General features: G+C 48.4%; 1 protein-coding gene across 2 annotated transcripts in view; it reads right to left on the reverse strand.

The window, feature by feature from the left end:
* pomt2 (protein-O-mannosyltransferase 2) overlaps positions 1-17901 on the reverse strand; it is a 71645-nt gene that overhangs the window by 44246 nt on the left and 9498 nt on the right. For both annotated transcript variants that reach the window (XM_078407242.1, XM_078407243.1), the window contains exons 4-7: positions 15920-16028; positions 14155-14263; positions 8493-8652; positions 3950-4056 (exon numbers count right to left, since the gene is read on the reverse strand). In XM_078407242.1, coding sequence (XP_078263368.1) covers positions 3950-4056; positions 8493-8652; positions 14155-14263; positions 15920-16028 — 485 coding nt within the window. The remainder of the gene's footprint in view (positions 1-3949; positions 4057-8492; positions 8653-14154; positions 14264-15919; positions 16029-17901) is intronic.

Below are 17901 nucleotides of genomic sequence, written 5' to 3' on the forward strand. Positions count from 1 at the left end.
CGGCAATGAATTCCACAGACTCACCACCCTCTGACTAAAAAAATTCCTCCTCATCTCCATCCAAAAGGAACATCCTTTAATTCTGAGGCTGTGATCTCTTGTCCTAGACTCTCCCACTAGTGGAAACATCCTCTTCACATCCGCTCTATCCAAGCCTTTTACTATTCAGTAAGTTTCAATGAGGTCCCCCCTCATTCTTCTAAGCTTCAGCGAGTACAGGCCCAGTGCCGTCAAATGCTCATTAAATGATAACCCACTCATTCCTGGGATCATTCTTGTAAACCTCCTCTGGACCCTCTCCAGAGCCAGCACATCCTTCCTCAGATACGGGGCCCAATATTGCTCACAATACTCCAAATGCAGCCTGACCAGCGCCTTCCTAACTACCAATTCGACTTGCAGATTAACTTTTTGGGAATCCTGCACCAGCTCCCAAGTCCCTTTGCACCTCCGATTTCTGGATTATGTCCCCATTTCGAAAATAGTCTACGCCTTTATTCCGACGACCAAAATGCATGACCACACTTTGCTCCACTATATTCCATCTGCCGCTTCTCTGCCCACTCTCCCAACCTGTCCAAGTCCTTCTGCGGAGTCCCTGCTTTCTCTACACTACCTGCCCCTCCACCCATTTTCGTATCATCCGCAAACTTGGCCACAAAGCCTTCAATCCCCTCGTCCAAATCATTGATATATAACGTGAAGAGTAGCGGCCCCAGCACCCATCCCTGCGGAACTGCGCTAGTCACTGCCAGCCACCCAGAAAAAGCTCCCTCTATTGCCACTTTTTGCCTTCTGCCATCCATCCAGAGGGAGGCGCTGTCACTGCAGGAAACTGCCGGCGGCAGGTCGGGTGAAGGGAGGGAGGGTGAGGGAGGAGGGGAAGGGGTTGGAGGGGCGTCTTGTGGAGAGTGGAGGGGGGGGGGGGAGAGGAAGGAAGGAGAAGAGGGAAGGGAGAGACACTGATTTGGAGAGAGGGAGGCAGAGGGAACAAGGAGGTCAGATTCACGGAGAGGAGGGGGAGGGAGCTGAACGAGAGGCAGTTGTGACATCCAGTATACTCAAGGCTGATCTTTTACCTCTTTTACCATATTTATATATATGGGTGTCTTGCACTGACTCCCATATATATAAATATCTCCACATACCATTAACATATTCCGGTTAACCATGAACCGGTTTCTACACTCGGAGCCTCCTGTACAAGAGCCTGTGCCTGTGCTGCCCCTAGCAGCTGCGGCGTACCTGCAGTCCGTCTGTCTTTGTGTTTTTATGTTGTTTTTTTGTCTTGATTGTACTGTAAATGTGTTGTAGTTTTTTGTGGTTGTGTACTATGGGGGGTTGGGGGGTGGGGTGGCGGGAACTGTAAATGTAAAATTGTCTCTTCCGAACGGAGACGCGACCTTTTGTTTCTGGGCCGTGTCTCCATTCCCGCTGCGGCCTACCAGCGGCCATGCACCTGGAGCTGGCGGCCTCCACCTGGGACTCGCCTGTGGAGGCTCCGGCTGCGTGGACGTCGGAAGCTCACAGCCCCTACCCTGGGTGGGGGCCGACATCGGGAGCTCCGGCAATGGCAGCGTCTTCGCCCGCCCCGAATCGCGGGGTTTGGGTCGACCCGCCGCGGACCTTTCACCGTCCGGCACCGCCTGGAATAGGCCGCGGGATTTTCTCTGCCCGGCGGGGGCTTCAATGTCGGGAGCCACGACCGCCCCGATGTGCAGCGGCAGCGTCTTCGCCAGCCCCGGATCGCGGGGCTTGGGTCGGCCCGCTGCGGACCTTTCACCGTCCGGCGCGGCCTGGAACGTGGCAACTTCAACAGCCTGACCGCGGGAGAAGACGGCAGAAAGAGAAAAGACATTCTGGCCTTCCATCACAGTAAGGAGGTGACTGGAGGAGACTCACTGTGATGGATGTTTCTTTCTGTTTCTTTTTGTTTGATTGTGTGTGTTATTGCTTATTTTTATTGCTCTTGTTGTTGGACTGTGGGTAATCTTTCATTTCACTACACATTTATGTGTATGTGACAAATAAACTTGACATGACTAGCCAACCTGCTGTCCATGCTAGTATCTGCTCTTTAATCTTCCTTAGCAGCCTCACATGTGGCACCTTATCAAAGGCTTTCTGAAAATCTATGTACACATCTTCTGAATCTCCTTTGACTGTCCTGCTATTTACTTCAAAGAATTCCAAAAGATTCGTCAAGTAAGACCTCCCCTTCACAAAACCATGCTGACTTTGGCCCATTTTATCGTGAACTTCTAAGTACTCCGTAACCTCATCCTTTATAATGGACTCTAAAATCTTACCAACCTCCAAGGTCAGACTAACCGGCCGATAGTTCCCACTATTCTGCCTTGCTCCCTTCTTGTGCAGCAAGGTAATATCGGCAAAATTGCATAACTCTCAATAACATTGATGTACAGAGGGGTCTAGGGGTCCAAGTACATAGCTACCTGGAAGTGGCAATACAAGTAGATAGAGTGGTAAAGAAGGCATGATGTAAGATTGCCTACATTTATCAGGGTATTGAGAATAAGTCAGGAACACATGATGCAGCTTTATAGAACTTTATAGATTCTGACTGTCTATCCTATTCATAATTTTATGCATTTCTATCAGGTCTCCCGGCATTCTTCAGCGACCCACAGAACTCAAACCCAGCTGCCTATACCTGGCCCATGCCTACTACTTTTTCCTGACCACAGCCATAATTTTTCTTGTCATATAAGCTTCCTTACACCCACCTGCACTGCCCTTCACTTTAACATGAACTTGCATGCTCCGAACTCTCACCACACTAGTAAAAGCATCTCACTTTACAAACATCCCTTTGTGCTCAAACAACTTACCTTAATCACCTATTCCAAGTTCCTTTCTAATACCATCAAAATTTCCTTGCCCCAATTCAGAACTTTAACTTGTGGACCAGCCCTGTACTTATCCATAACTATTTTAAAGCTAATAGAACTATGGTCGATGTTCATAACTCATAGAAGCAGAATTAGGCTATTCGGCCCACCGAGTCTACTCCACCATTCAATCGTGGATGATCTACCTTTCCATCTCAACCCCATTCTCCTGCCTTTTCCCAGTCTGGTCCTAAAAGGCTCGTTCAGGGACACCTCACACTTGCCCATTCCAATTTCCTAACAGTTGGTCAAGCTTTGTCCTTTCCCTTGTAGGCACTCTGCATATTGGCTAAGAAATGTTTAGTGAATACATTTGATAGAAAAGGATTAAAGGGTTTCAGGTCAAGTGCAGGCAAGTGGGACTAGCCTAGTACGCCAACTTGGTCGGCACAGACAAGGTGGCCAAAGGGCCTGTTTCCATGATCAGATTCCACCTGTTTGTCTTCTCCACGTCACTTCCAGCATTGGTAACTATCTCTACTGTTCTCAATTCCTCCTGACTCATCTGCCAAACCACCTCTCCTTTCCCAAATCCACTTGTCACATGCCAGTTCTTAGCTCCACATTTCCCTTCACCTCTTTCTTTCAGCCTTCTCCCCTGTTTTGAAGAAGGGTCGTGACAGAAATGTCAACTGCCCATTCCCTTCCCGACCCGCTGCCTGACCCGCGGAGTTCCTCCGACACTTTGCGAATTCCCGCTGCAGTTTGTTTTAGACTGCATTAATATTATTTTTTCTAGCACTGATTTTTTCTTTGAGTTGCTACATCATGTGTTCAAACACTAAGGAAAAATATAAAAAGAGAAACATTTAATTTTTGAATCAAGACTGCATGTCTCCAGTCATCCTATACAAGATATCTGACCTGCAGTGGGGTAAAAGCAGCTGCCCCCCCTGCCTAGACAGGTTGCAATACTGTAGCCTCACTATCATCCATCATTCTACATTACTTTCACACCAATGTTTTCAAGATAATTTATTTCGTCTATCAAGCAGAGTTAAGTTGATAATTAAACACAACGTTGATTAAAAACTCACCTTTTGTTCAAAACTACAAAATGAATTGCAAATAAGGTTGTGTAGAAGACAAGAGGCAGGAGAATGAGACACCAAACCCGAGCCAGCAAGTGTTTTCCAAATTCAACCTAGAATAACGTATACAATCAGCCAAACCCAAAACTAGCTGTGGCCATATCATAATCTTGCCATTTTAAAATTAATTCATTCTTACAACCTGGAAAATTTATACTTGCACGTAGAGAACTTGAATGAGGTTGCGGTAACATATTCCTGAGTTTAATTACTCACAAAATCATGAATTAATAATTTTCTCTCACCCACCTGCCAACTCCTCCACTGAACCCTCGCCTACCAAATGACCAAACCTGTGAGATGGTCTGAATGATGGCCTCAACATCAACCATTGTTGGTCTGAACGATGGCCTCAACATCAACCATTGTTGGGCTGAACGATGGCCTCAACATCAACCATTGTTGGTCTGAACTATTGTTGGTCTGAACTATTGCTGGTCTGAACTATTGCTGGTCTGAACCATTGCTGGTCTGAACCATTGCTGGTCTGAACCATTGCTGGTCTGAACCATTGCTGGTCTGAACTATTGCTGGTCTGAACCATTGCTGGTCTGAACCATTGTTGGTCTGAACCATTGTTGGTCTGAACCATTGCTGGTCTGAACTATTGTTGGTCTGAACTATTGTTGGTCTGAACTATTGCTGGTCTGAAGGATGGTCTTCAACATCAACCATTGTTAAAACTTATTTTAACAAGTCAGTCCCTGGTTTATTATTTGTTCCACCAACTTTGTACATGTACTCCTTTATGATCCACAGATGGGACGTGGTCAGTAATGCATACACCCACCTACACTAATTCTATTGTATTCTCTCTACATTCACCTAAGTCCCCTCAAATTCTACCACACACCTACACATTGAGGAAAGTTTCAGTGGCTAATTAACATTAAGCTGCACACCTTTCAGATGTGGCAGCAATCTGAAGCATCCAAGGGTAATGCATGCACTGACCGGTGGGGACAGAGAGCAGAGGTCAGGATGGAACCTGGATCGTGGAGTTTCCAGTCAGCTGCTCTATTTGCCGTGGCACTGTGCCGGCCAGGATTAATATGATTTAGATCGTGCAACATGTCCAACACCCATTCATGTTTATTCTGAGTGCAATCAGCCAGAGAATGTAACTTGACAAAAAACACAAACAACACAAGAGTTCCAATTTTATTTTCTGACTATGGTACCCGGCTAATGTGTTAGATTACGGTCAAAAATCACAGAACAATAGAGAATCGAAATAGACCATTTGGCCGAACTCATCCATGCCAACCAGTGGGGAAGCTGCCACATAAACCCCAACACTTGGTCCACATGCCCTTCACACCCACACAATTCATATTCATTGAAGATAATTATTCTTCGGTTTTGTTACTTGAAATATTAAATACTGCACTGAAGTGGAATCAAATGAATTTTCTCAGAAATATAGTTTTGTAGTGGTCTGGCGGAGGCCAGAGAAAAGGCAGGACGCCAGGCAGGTTTAGATAAAGGTCTTTATTAGGCTGTGAGCTCCTGCTCACAGCGTAGTCCACCTAGGGATGAGCCACGCCTCCCAACGGGCTGGCTTTTAACCCCTTACGCCTGTCCGTCAAGTGACGAGGGGGCTGACCCAAGGAGTGGCCTGATCCCCAGGGACCGCCACAGGACCCCCCCCAAGAACCGGAGGTACAAAGCGGACAGGAGGGCGCACGAGGCGACCAGCCCGGGTGCGCACCACAACCGGCGCAGGGACCGGCGACCGACCGACAGGTGGAGGGGACGTAGCAGACACTGGCGGGGGTAACGTGGACGGGGGCCGACCGCGCGGGCGGGGCTGCGCAACCGGCACCGGCCGATCAGTGTCCACGTGTGCCGGCTTCAGCCGTGCGACTGAAACAGTCTTGCTGCGACCCCCCATGTCCAGAACAAATGTGGCCGAGCCGTGTTGCAGGACCCGGAAGGGGCACTCGTACGGCCGCTGGAGAGGTGACCGATGAGCATCCCTGCGCAGGAAACAAACTGGCAGTCCTCCAGAGCGGCAGGGATGTGTGGATGGAAGGTGCCATGGCGCGACGTGGGCACAGGTGCCAGCCTGCCCACCGTCTGCCGAAGACGTTGCAGGGCATCCGAAGGCTGCTCCCCTTGACCTTGTGCCGGTGGGATGAACTCCCCGGGAACCGTCAAGGGGGCCCCGTACACCAACTCGGCGGAGGAGGAGGCCAAGTCCTCTTTGGGTGCGGTGCGGATCCCAAGCAAAACCCACGGCAGGGCGTCCACCCAGTCTAGGTCCGTGAGCTGAACCTTCAGGGCAGCCTTCAGCTGGCGGTGAAAACGTTCCACCAAACCGTTCGCCTGTGGATGGTACGCCGTATTGTGGTGTAGGCGGACACCCAAGAGGCGTGCCATGGCCGGCCACAGTTCCGAAGTGAACTGCGGCCCCCGGTCGGATGTAATGTCCAGTGGCACCCCGAACCGGTCGATCCAGTGCGCCGCCAAGGCCCGAGCGCAGGTGGCCGTCGAGGTGTCTGCCAGCGGAATGGCCTCCGGCCACCGCGTGAAGCGATCTACCACGGTGAAGAGGTGGGTCATGCCCCGGGACGGCGGCAGCGGCCCCACGATGTCCACATGAATGTGGTCGAACCGCTGTCGAGGGACACCAAACTCCTGCAGAGGAGCACGCACGTGTCGCTGGATCTTGGCGGTCTGGCACGGGATGCAGGCGCGTGCCCAGTGTGTTACCTGCTTACGCAGCCCGTGCCACATGAAGCGGGAGGCTACGAGGGCCACCGTCGCCCGAATGGAGGGGTGAGACAGCCCGTGGAGCACCTCGAATACCCTGCGCCGCCAGACGACAGGGACGATGGGCCGCGGCAGGCCAGTGGAGGTGTCGCACAACAGCGTTGTATCCCCGGGGCCACAGACAATGTCCTCCAGCTGCAGGCCCGACACGGCCGTACGATAGGCGGCCATCTCCTCGTCCCCCAGCTGTGCGGCTGCTAGGGCGGAATAGTCGATCCCCCCGGCCATTTGTAGGACGGCGTGGACCGCGGGTCTAGACAGGGCGTCGGCCACCCTGTTGTACTTGCCCTCCACTAAACGAATTGAGGTGCTGTACTCAGACACGTACGCCAATTGCCTTTGTTGCCGCGCAGACCACGGATCCGAAACCTTGGCGAACGCAAAGGTGAGCGGCTTGTGGTCTGTAAATGCGGTGAAGGGTCTCCCCTCCAGGAAGTACCGAAAGTGGCGTACGGCGAGGTAGAGGGCGAGGAGCTCACGGTCGAACGCGCTGTAACGCCGTTGGGCCCCGCTGAGGTGCCTGCTAAAGAAGGCGAGTGGCCGCCAACACCCGTCGATGAGCTGCTCCAGCACTGCACCGACCGCCACCTCAGAAGCGTCCACGGTCAGGGAGGTTGGGGCATCCTCCTTGGGATGAACGAACATCGTGGCCCTGGCCAGGGCCTCCTTAGCATGCTCAAACGCCGCTCCTGCTTCGTCGTCCCACTCGACCTCCTTGCGACGACCAGCCATGAGGTGGAAGAGTGGGCGCATAGTTCCGGCTACCGCCGGCAGGAAGCGGTGATAGAAGGAAATCATCCCGGCGAATTCCTGCAGGCCCTTGACAGTGGTCGGTCGGGGGAACCGGCGGACAGCGTCGACCCTGTCCGGAAGAGGTACCACCCCTTGTGGGGTCACCCGATGGCCGAGGAAATCGATGGCCGTCACCCTAAAACGGCACTTGGACGTGTTAATGGACAACCCGTACTCGCTGAGGCGTTGACACAGCTGGCGGAGGTGGGTGCAGTGCTCCTGCCTCGAGCGGCTGGCCAAGAGTACGTCGTCCAAGTAAACAAACACAAAGTCTAGGCCACGGCACACACAGTCCATAAGCCGTTGGAAGGCCTGTGCGGCGTTCTTCAAACCAAACTGCATCCATAAAAACTCGAATAGGCCAAACGGTGTAATGATGGCAGTCTTGGGGATGTCGTCGGGGTGGACCGGGATTTGATTATACTCGCGCACAAGGTCCACCTTGGAGAACACAGATGCTCCGGCCAGGTGGGCATTAAAGTCCTGGATGTGCGGGACCGGGTACCTGTCGGCAACCTGCTGGAACCAGACCTCAGGCTCTTCGGTCCACAGGGTCAGGAGTTTGAGGGAGACGGCATCGAGGTCGGCAGGACCGGGTTGCGCATTACTGCGAGACATCACGACGCGTGATGAATGTCGAGGTCACCAGTGTAGTGGCCTGGCGGAGGCCAGAGAAAAGGCAGGACGCCAGGCAGGTTTAGATAAAGGTCTTTATTAGGCTGTGAGCTCCTGCTCACAGCGTAGTCCACCTAGGGATGAGCCACGCCTCCCAACGGGCTGGCTTTTAACCCCTTACGCCTGTCCGTCAAGTGACGAGGGGGCTGACCCAAGGAGTGGCCTGATCCCCAGGGACCGCCACAGTTTTATAATTCATGCAGAGCATACATTTGCCTAACTGAGAAGATGCCAAATGACTACTTACCAGGGAAATGTCAACCAATCCCAGAAGATGCCAGAGGTCGCAGGCAGTGTTAATTCCAATGAGGAGGATGACAAAGATTCCAACAAACTTTACCCCAACGGCTCCAGCAAGATTGAGTCCTGTCAGTATCAACCACTGCCACCAAGGAAGAGAGAAGGGCCTAGAAACAAAATGGAAAATGATTAAGATCATTCATATTTCAAATACTTATCAAAGCACGCTGATAATATGAAGGCATCTGGAGAGCAAGTTTACAGAGAGTGCTCAAACAGATAATAGAAGGGGCAGGAAAGGGCCAAAGGGGGAAAATGCATAAAAGTGGATAAATCCTATAGACCTTACGAAAGTATCCTGGACATTGTGGGAAGTGAAGAAAGAGATTGTGGGCCCCCCTGGCAGAGTAATCAGAAGACTGGAGGGTGGCTAACATTACGGCTCTGTTTAACTAAGAATGCAAGAAAAAGTCGGGGAAAGAAATTTCTTCTCATCTCCTTTCTAAAGGTACGTCCTTTTATTCTAAGGCTGTAGCCTCAGGCCCTAGACTCCCCCATTAGTGGAAATATCCTCTCCACATCCACTTGATCCAGGCCTTTCACTATTTGGTAAGTTTTAATAAAGTCCCCCTCATCCATCTGAACTCTAGTGAGTACAGCCCCATTTGGGATAATGATATTATCATTATAATATGGGCGGCACGGTAGCGCAGCGGTAGAGTTGCTGCTTTACAGCGAATGCAGCGCCGGAGACTCAGGTTCGATCCTGACTACGGGTGCTGCACTGTAAGGAATTTGTACGTTCTCCCCGTGACCTGCGTGGGTTTTCTCCGAGATCTTCGGTTTCCTCCCACACTCCAAAGACGTACAGGTATGTAGGTTAATTGGCTGGGTAAAGGTAAAAATTGTCCCTAGTGGGTGTAGGATAGTGTTAATGTGCGGGGATCGCTAGGCGGCACGGACTTGGTGGGCTGAAAAGGCCTGTTTCCGGCTGTATATATATGATATGATATGATATGATATTGAAGGAAGAGCTGTAGAAACATAGAAAGATAGAAAAATACGAGCAGGAATAGGTAATTCGGCCCTTCGAGCTAGCACTGCCATTCAATAGGATCATGGCTGATCATCTAAAATCAGTACCCCATTCCTCCTTTTTCCCCATTTCCCTTAATTCCTCTAGCCCTAAGAGCTAAATCTAACTCTCTCTTGAAAACATCCAGTGAATTGGCCTCCACTGCCTTCTGTGGCAGAGAATTCCACAGATTCATAACTCTCTGGGTGAATAGGTTTTTCCTCATCTCAGTCCTAAGTGGCCTACCCCTTATTCTTAAACTGTGACCCCTGGTTCTGGACTCCCCCAACATCGGGAACATTTTTCCTGTCCAATCCTTTAAGAATGTTATGTTTCTATAAGATTGCCTCTCATCCTTCTAAATTCCAGTGAATACAAACCCAGTCGACCCATTCTTTCATCATACGTCAGTCGCACCATCCCAGGGATTAACCTGGTGAACCTACGTTGCACTCCAATAGCAATAATGTCCTTCCTCAAATTAGGAGACCAAAATTGCATGCAATACTCCAGGTGCAGTCTCACCAGGGCCCTGTACAACTGCAGTAGGACCTCCTTGCTCTTAAACTCAAATCCTCTCGCAATGAAGGCCAACATGCCATTGGCTTTCTTCACTACCTGCTGTACCTGCATGCTTACTTTCAGTGACTGATGTACAAGCCCACCCAGGTCTCGTTGTACCTCCCCATCGCCTAATCTGACAGCATTCAGATAATAATCTACCTTCCTGTTCTTGCCACCAAAGTGGATAACCTCACATTTATCCACATTATACTGCATCTGCCATGTATCTGCCCACTCACCCAACCTATCCAAGTCACCCTGCAGCCTCATAGCATCCTCATCACAGCTCACACTGCCACCCATCTTTGTGTCATCCGCAAACTTGGAGATGTCACATTTAATTCTCTCATCTAAATCGTTAATATATTGTAAATAACTGGGGTCCCAGCACTGAGCCTTGCGGCACCCCACTAGTCACTGCCTGCCATTCTGAAAAGGACCTGTTAATTCCTACTCTTTGCTTCCTGTCTGCCAACCAGTTCTCTATCCATGTCAATACCCTACCCCCAATACCATGTGCTCTAATTTTGCACGCTAATCTGTTGTGTGGGACCTTGTCAAAGGCTTTTTGAAAGTCCAGATACACCACATCCACTGGCTCTCCCTTATCCATTCTACTTGTTACATCCTCAAAAAATTCCAGAAGATTAGTCATGCATGATTTCCCCTTCATAAATCCATGCTGACTTTGACCGACCCTGTCACTACTTTCCAAATGCGCTGCTACAACATCTTTAACAATCGACTCAAGCGTCTTCCCCACTACCGATGTAAGATAACTGGTCTATAATTCCCCGTTTTCTCTCTCCCTCCTTTCTTACAAAGTGGGGTTACATTGGCTACCCTCCAGTCCACAGGAACTGATCCAGAGTCGAGAGAACATTCGAAAATGATCACCAATGCATCCACCATTTCTAGGGCCACCTCTTTGAGTATTCTGGGATGCAGACAATCAGGCCCTGGGGATTTATCTGCCTTCAGTCCCAACAGTTTACCTAACACCATTTCCTGACTAATGTGGATTCCCTTCAGTTCCTCCCTCCCACTAGATCCTCGGTCCCCTAGGATTTCTGGAAGATTGTTTGTGTCTTCCTTCGGGAAGACAGAACCAAAGTACTCGTTTAACTGTTCTGCCATTTCCTTGTTTCCCATTATCAATTCACCTGTCTCCGATTGTAAGGGACCGACATGTGTCTTCACTAATCTTTTCCTTTTTAGAGTCAGTTTTTACATTCTGTGCAAGCTTTCTTTCATGCTCTTTTTCCGCTCTTAATTAACCTCTTTGTCCTCCTCTGTTGAGTTCTAAATTTCTCCCAGTCCTCGTTTGCTGCTTCCTCTGGACAATTTACACGGCTTTTCCTTGGATTTAACACTATCCTTGACTTTCCTCGTCAGCCACGGTTGAGCCGCCTTCCCCGTTTTATTTTTTCGCAGGACAGGGATGAACAATTTTTGGAGTTCATCCATGCGGTGTTGAAATCTTTGCCATTGCATCTCCACCGTCAACCCTTTAAGTATAATTTGCCAGTCTATCCTGGCCAATTCCCGTCTCATAACTTTAAAGTCTCCTTTATTCAAGTTCAGGATCCTAGTCTCTGAATTAACCGTGTCACTCTCCATCCTAATGCAGAATTCCACCATATTATGGTCACTGTTGCCCAAGACAAGGTCACTAACTAATCCTTCCTCATTACCCAATCTAGGATGGCCTGTCCTCTAGTCGGTTCTGCTACATATTGCTTTAAAAACCCATCCCGTATACATTCCAGGAAATCCTCCTCCTCAGTGCTGCTACCAATTTGGTTGGCCCAATCCATATGTAGATTAAAGTCAACCATGATAACTGGTGTACCTGTGCTACACGCATCCCTAATTTTCTGCTTGATGCTCTCCCCAACCTTCCTACTGCTGTCTGGTGGTCTGTATACAACCCCAACAAGTGTTTTCTGCCCATGGCTATTTCGCAGTTCTACCCATATCGATTCTACAGCATGCAAGCTAATGTCTCTCCTTGCTGTTGCATTAATCTCCTCTTTAACCAGCAATGCCACCCCACCTCCTCTTCCTTTCTGTCTATCCTTCCTAAATATCGAATACCCCTGCATGTTTATATCCCAACCTTGGTCACCTTGGAGCCATGTCTCCGTAATTCCAACTATATCATATCCCTTAACTACTAACTGCGCATTCATGAACAGGAGTCTGACGTAAGTGTCCTTATCCTGGTATTCCCGTAGGAATAGAGTCTGATGTTTGACCTTCTTAGCCACGTGATCTAGGGACAAGGTGCTGCCAGAATTTGAGGGCCTGAGCTATAGTCTGAGCTGAGAAGTTGGGCTGGCTCGGGCTATTCCTTGGAGTGGCCAAGGGTGATCTTACAGAGGTGCATTTGATCATGACGAGAGTAGGATGAACACACAGTCTTTTACCCAGAGTGAGGGAATCAAGAACCAGGGGGAACGGTTTAAGGTGAGAGGGGGACGATTTAATAGGAACCCGAGGGGCAGGTTTTTTTACACCAAGGTAGTTGAGGCAAGTACTATAACAACATTTAAAAGATATTTGGACGGGTACATGGATAGGAAAGATTTGGAGGGATATGGACGAATCACGGGCATGTGGGACGAGTGTAGGTGGGAGATCTTGGTCGGCATGATTATTTATGTTTCTGTCTAAATACCTCTTAAACATCGTAATTGTACCCGATTCCACCATCCTCATGATACCAACCTCAGCTCATGTAAAAAAACATCTTGCTTTCCATACACCAAACAAGGTAAACGTGACTTTCACACAGTGATGGTGGGTTTATGCAACGAGTTACCACAGGCACATAATATATCAGCATTTAAAAGACACTTGACAGGTACATGGATAGCAAAGCCTTAGAGGGAAAAGGGCCAAATGCAGGCAAATAAGACAAGTTAAGCTGAAGGGTCCCTTTCTGTGCTATTTCACTCAATGACTCCTTGATTTCCATCATGCAAAGGATTGGAATTTTTGGAATTGCCACCTCATTGCACTGTGGATACTCAGGAAGAATCCATTTCTGTTTCACTACCCCAATTCTTAACTTTTCAAATCCTTCCATGGCTTTGAGTCTGACTTCTGCTGAGCCCCTTCCAGTCTTGCAATCCTCACTTCTCACTTTTGATTGCCCAATAAACAGTGCCTCTACCGACAGTCGTGTTTCCAGATCTCCAGGCCCAAAGCTCTGGAATTTCCTCCTTGATATTTTAACCCACTTCAAGTCCTTCTACAGTTGTACCGGGCCCTGGTGAGACCGCACCTGGAGTACTGTGTGCAGTTTTGGTCTCCAAATTTGAGGAAGGATATTCTTGCTATGGAGGGCGTGCAGCGTAGGTTCACTAGGTTAATTCCCGGAATGGCGGGACTGTCGTATGTTGAAAGGCTGGAGCGATTGGGCTTGTATACACTGGAATTTAGAAGGATGAGGGGGGATCTTATTGAAACATATAAGATAATTAGGGGATTGGACACATTAGAGGCAGATAACATGTTCCCAATGTTGGGGGAGTCCAGAACAAGGGGCCACAGTTTAAGAATAAGGGGTAGGCCATTTAGAACGGAGATGAGGAAGAACTTTTTCAGTCAGAGGGTGGTGAAGGTGTGGAATTCTCTGCCTCAGAAGGCAGTGGAGGCCAGTTCGTTGGATGCTTTCAAGAGAGAGCTGGATAGAGCTCTTAAGGATAGCGGAGTGAGGGGGTATGGGGAGAAGGCAGGAACGGGGTACTGATTGAGAGTGATCAGCCATGATCGCATTGAATGGCGGTGCTGGCTCGAAGGGCTGAATGGCCTACTCCTGCACCTATTGTCTATTGTCTATTGTCATTCTGCCAAGCCGACTCAGACAATGTTGTACTCGTTGTTCAGATTCTGTGTTTGATAGTCGTACCTGGAAAGTGAGCTCGGATAAAAGGTATAAAGCAAAATGCAATCTGTTGTGGTTCAGTCCTTGTGACACATTTGCCTACCACTTCATCAGCCTTGGTAAATAATTTTTACTGACCTGTCTTTCATAGCGTTGAACCTCAGCATGCTGAGTACTGCTCCCAGAATAAAAAACATTAGGATTGGATCCAACAAGATATACTGTGAAATAGTTATACATCCAGTATCTGCCAAGTAAAAGAAAAGTTTCAGTAATTCATCCAATTCTGCAAAAGAAAGATGTTTACATCTAGGAAAAGGGGACGTACAACAAGATCTGGGTGTCCTAGTGCATCAGTCACTGAAAGGAAGCATGCAGGTACAGCAAGCAGTGAAGAAAGCCAATGGAATGTTGGCCTTCATAACAAGAGGAGTTGAGTATAGGAGCAAAGAGGTCATTCTGCAGTTGTACAGGGCCCTAGTGAGACTGCACCTGGAGTACTGTGTGCAGTTTTGGTCTCCAAATTTGAGGAAGGATATTCTTGCTATTGAGGGCGTGCAGCGTAGGTTTACTAGGTTAATTCCCGGAATGGCGGGACTGTCATATGTTGAAAGACTGGAGCAACTAGGCTTGTATACACTGGAATTTAGTAGGATGACAGGGGATCTTATTGAAACATATAAGATTATTAAGAGGTTGGACACGTTAGAGGCAGGAAACATGTTCCCAATGTTGGGGGAGTCCAGAACCAGGGGCCACAGTTTAAGAATAAGGGGTAGGCCATTTAAAACAGAGATGAGGAAAAACTTTTTCAGTCAGAGAGTTGTGAATCTGTGGAATTCTCTGCCTTAGAAGGCAGTGGAGGCCAATTCACCAGGATTACAACTAACTACTCCATTAGATGAGCAAAACTCTAACAATACTGTTGAAATAGCTTCACACTATCCAGGACTGAACCTGTCTACTCATTGCAAAAAATAAACTACTTGAGGAACTCAGCGGAAGCAGAGGGAAGGAGAGCCATTCGGGTTGAGGCCCTCCATCAGGACTGAGAAAGTAAGGGGGAGATAGTTGGTATAAAGAGGTGAGGGTCTGGTAGGTAATAGGTAGAACTGGATGAGGAGAGGAATGATGGGCAGATGGAGCCAGGTCCTGAATGGAAGGGGTGGAGTTGGGCGACTACAGCTGGTGGCGATAGGTGAAGACTAATAATACTGTTCGGTTGCATCACAGCTTGGTTTGAAAACAACTCTGCCCAAGACCGCAAGATATTGCAGCGAATTGTAGATGTAGCCCAGTCCATCACACAGTCCAGGCTTCTCACCATTGTAAATGCAGCCCAGTCTATTACACAGTCCACACTCCCCACCATTGTCGATGTAGCCCAGTCCATCACACAGACCAGGCTTTTCACTATTGACTCCATCTACATTTCACGCTGCCTTGGCAAAGCAGCTAACATAAAATTAATGTCTAGTCCCACCTCAGTCATTCCTTCTTCTTCCTGCTCCTGTTGGGCAGAAGATACCGAAAGTTGAAAGTGGGCACCAACAGACTCACGAACAGCGTCTTCTCCTCTGACATCAGAATTCAGAATGGTCTTTCCATAAGCTAATGCACAGTCCGATTCTCCTCTACCTCATTCAGGCATTGGACTTTGTCTCTGGAACTATTGCGCTACAATGCCGAGAACTATATTCTGCACTGTATCTGTCCCTTTACTATACCTGTTGTGCTCATTCAGTTCAATAGCATTTATGTATGGTATTATCTGTGTTGTATGATTCTATATACCCACACAAGAAATACATTGTTTGAAGGTACTGACCTGTATAATCAGAATATCCCCAATTACTCTGGCAAAGATTGAGTAAGATATTTTTAAAAAAACAGAGAAACTTACCAAATATCAAAATTACAGCAGCTAGAAGGGCAGCATTATGTGATCGGGTCAGCTCCAAAACAATGAGATATGCAAAAGGAACAATACAGGAGCCCAACGTTGCACAGAGCTGGAGATATTGGGAAGGAAGAGCACAGAAGACAGAACAAGAACAAGTTAACATCTATATACTAAAACTCTTGTTTGTTTGTTTGTTCCTGAACTACAACCAAAATGGTACACGATAGCATGACAATTTTAAGCCCACCTTACTCACCGTCGGCCCTTTGGCGCTAATGGAAGAAGTTGACTGTGCCTGACGGACAGGAAGCAGCATGTGAGGCTGGGAAAGCACATCTCTGACCCGCAGACCCTCAGCATAGGAACACTGCAAGGCTGCGTACTCTCCCCTCTCCTTTACTCTCTCTACACTAACAACTGCACCACCACAGATTCCTCTGTCAAGCTCCTCAAGTTTGCGGATGACACAACCCTGATTGGACTAATCCAGGATGGGGAGGAATCTCCCTACAGACGGGAAGTAACACAGCTGGCGTCCTGGTGCCATCGCAACAACCTGGAGCTCAATGCTCTTAAGACAGTGGAACTAATTGTAGACTTTTGTCCCCCCACTCACCATCAACAACATCACAATCACAGGGAAAGGGGGGAAGGGAATGGTGCTGCACCAATGCAGGAGCGGTTTGGGACCAACAGGTCCACTTGGTCTAGTTAGAAATTAAAAATAGTAATGAGAGGATGGAAACTACACTTTCAGATTCTGTACCATAGATTCACGGAGTCAAACGGCACGAAAACAGGCCCATCAGCCCAACTTGTTCATGCCAGCCAAGATGCCCCACGCTAGCCCACTAGCCCACATCCCTCTTAACCTTTCATGAACTTGTCCAAATGTCTTTTCTCTCTCTTTAAATCTGTTTATTAGTTTTTACAATTATTTCAACAATGAACAAACAATACGCGTAAAGATACACCCCCACCCCCCACCCCCCACCCCATCCCAGACGCAGAGATAAACATTGACAATATACATTAATGACTTAGACGAAGGGATTAAAAGTACCATTAGCAAATTTGCAGATGATACTAAACTGGGGGGTAGTGTGAATTGTGAGGAAGATGCAATAAGGCTGCAGGGTGACTTGGACAGGTTGTGTGAGTGGGCGGATACATGGCAGATGCAGATTAATGTAGATAAGTGTGAGGTTATTCACTTTGGAAGTAAGAATAGAAAGGCAGATTATTATCTGAATGGTGTCAAGTTAGGAGAAGGGGGAGTTCAACGAGATCTGGGTGTCCTAGTGCATCAGTCACTGAAAGGAAGCATGCAGGTACAGCAGGCAGTGAAGAAAGCCAATGGAATGTTGGCCTTCGTAACAAGAGGAGTTGAGTATAGGAGCAAAGAGGTCCTTCTACAGTTGTACCGGGCCCTGGTGAGACCGCACCTGGAGTACTGTGTGCAGTTTTGGTCTCCAAATTTGAGGAAGGATATTCTTGCTATGGAGGGCGTGCAGCGTAGGTTCACTAGGTTAATTCCCGGAATGGCGGGACTGTCGTATGTTGAAAGGCTGGAGCGATTGGGCTTGTATACACTGGAATTTAGAAGGATGAGGGGGGATCTTATTGAAACATATAAGATAATTAGGGGATTGGACACATTAGAGGCAGGAAACATGTTCCCAATGTTGGGGGAGTCCAGAACAAGGGGCCACAGTTTAAGAATAAGGGGTAGGCCATTTAGAACGGAGATGAGGAAGAACTTTTTCAGTCAGAGAGTGGTGAAGGTGTGGAATTCTCTGCCTCAGAAGGCAGTGGAGGCCAGTTCGTTGGATGCTTTCAAGAGAGAGCTGGATAGAGCTCTTAAGGATAGCGGAGTGAGGGGGTATGGGGAGAAGGCAGGAACGGGGTACTGATTGAGAGTGATCAGCCATGATCGCATTGAATGGCGGTGCTGGCTCGAAGGGCTGAATGGCCTACTCCTG

Source organism: Rhinoraja longicauda, chromosome 10 (genome assembly GCF_053455715.1).
Source record: "Rhinoraja longicauda isolate Sanriku21f chromosome 10, sRhiLon1.1, whole genome shotgun sequence".
Lineage (NCBI taxonomy): Eukaryota > Metazoa > Chordata > Chondrichthyes > Rajiformes > Arhynchobatidae > Rhinoraja > Rhinoraja longicauda.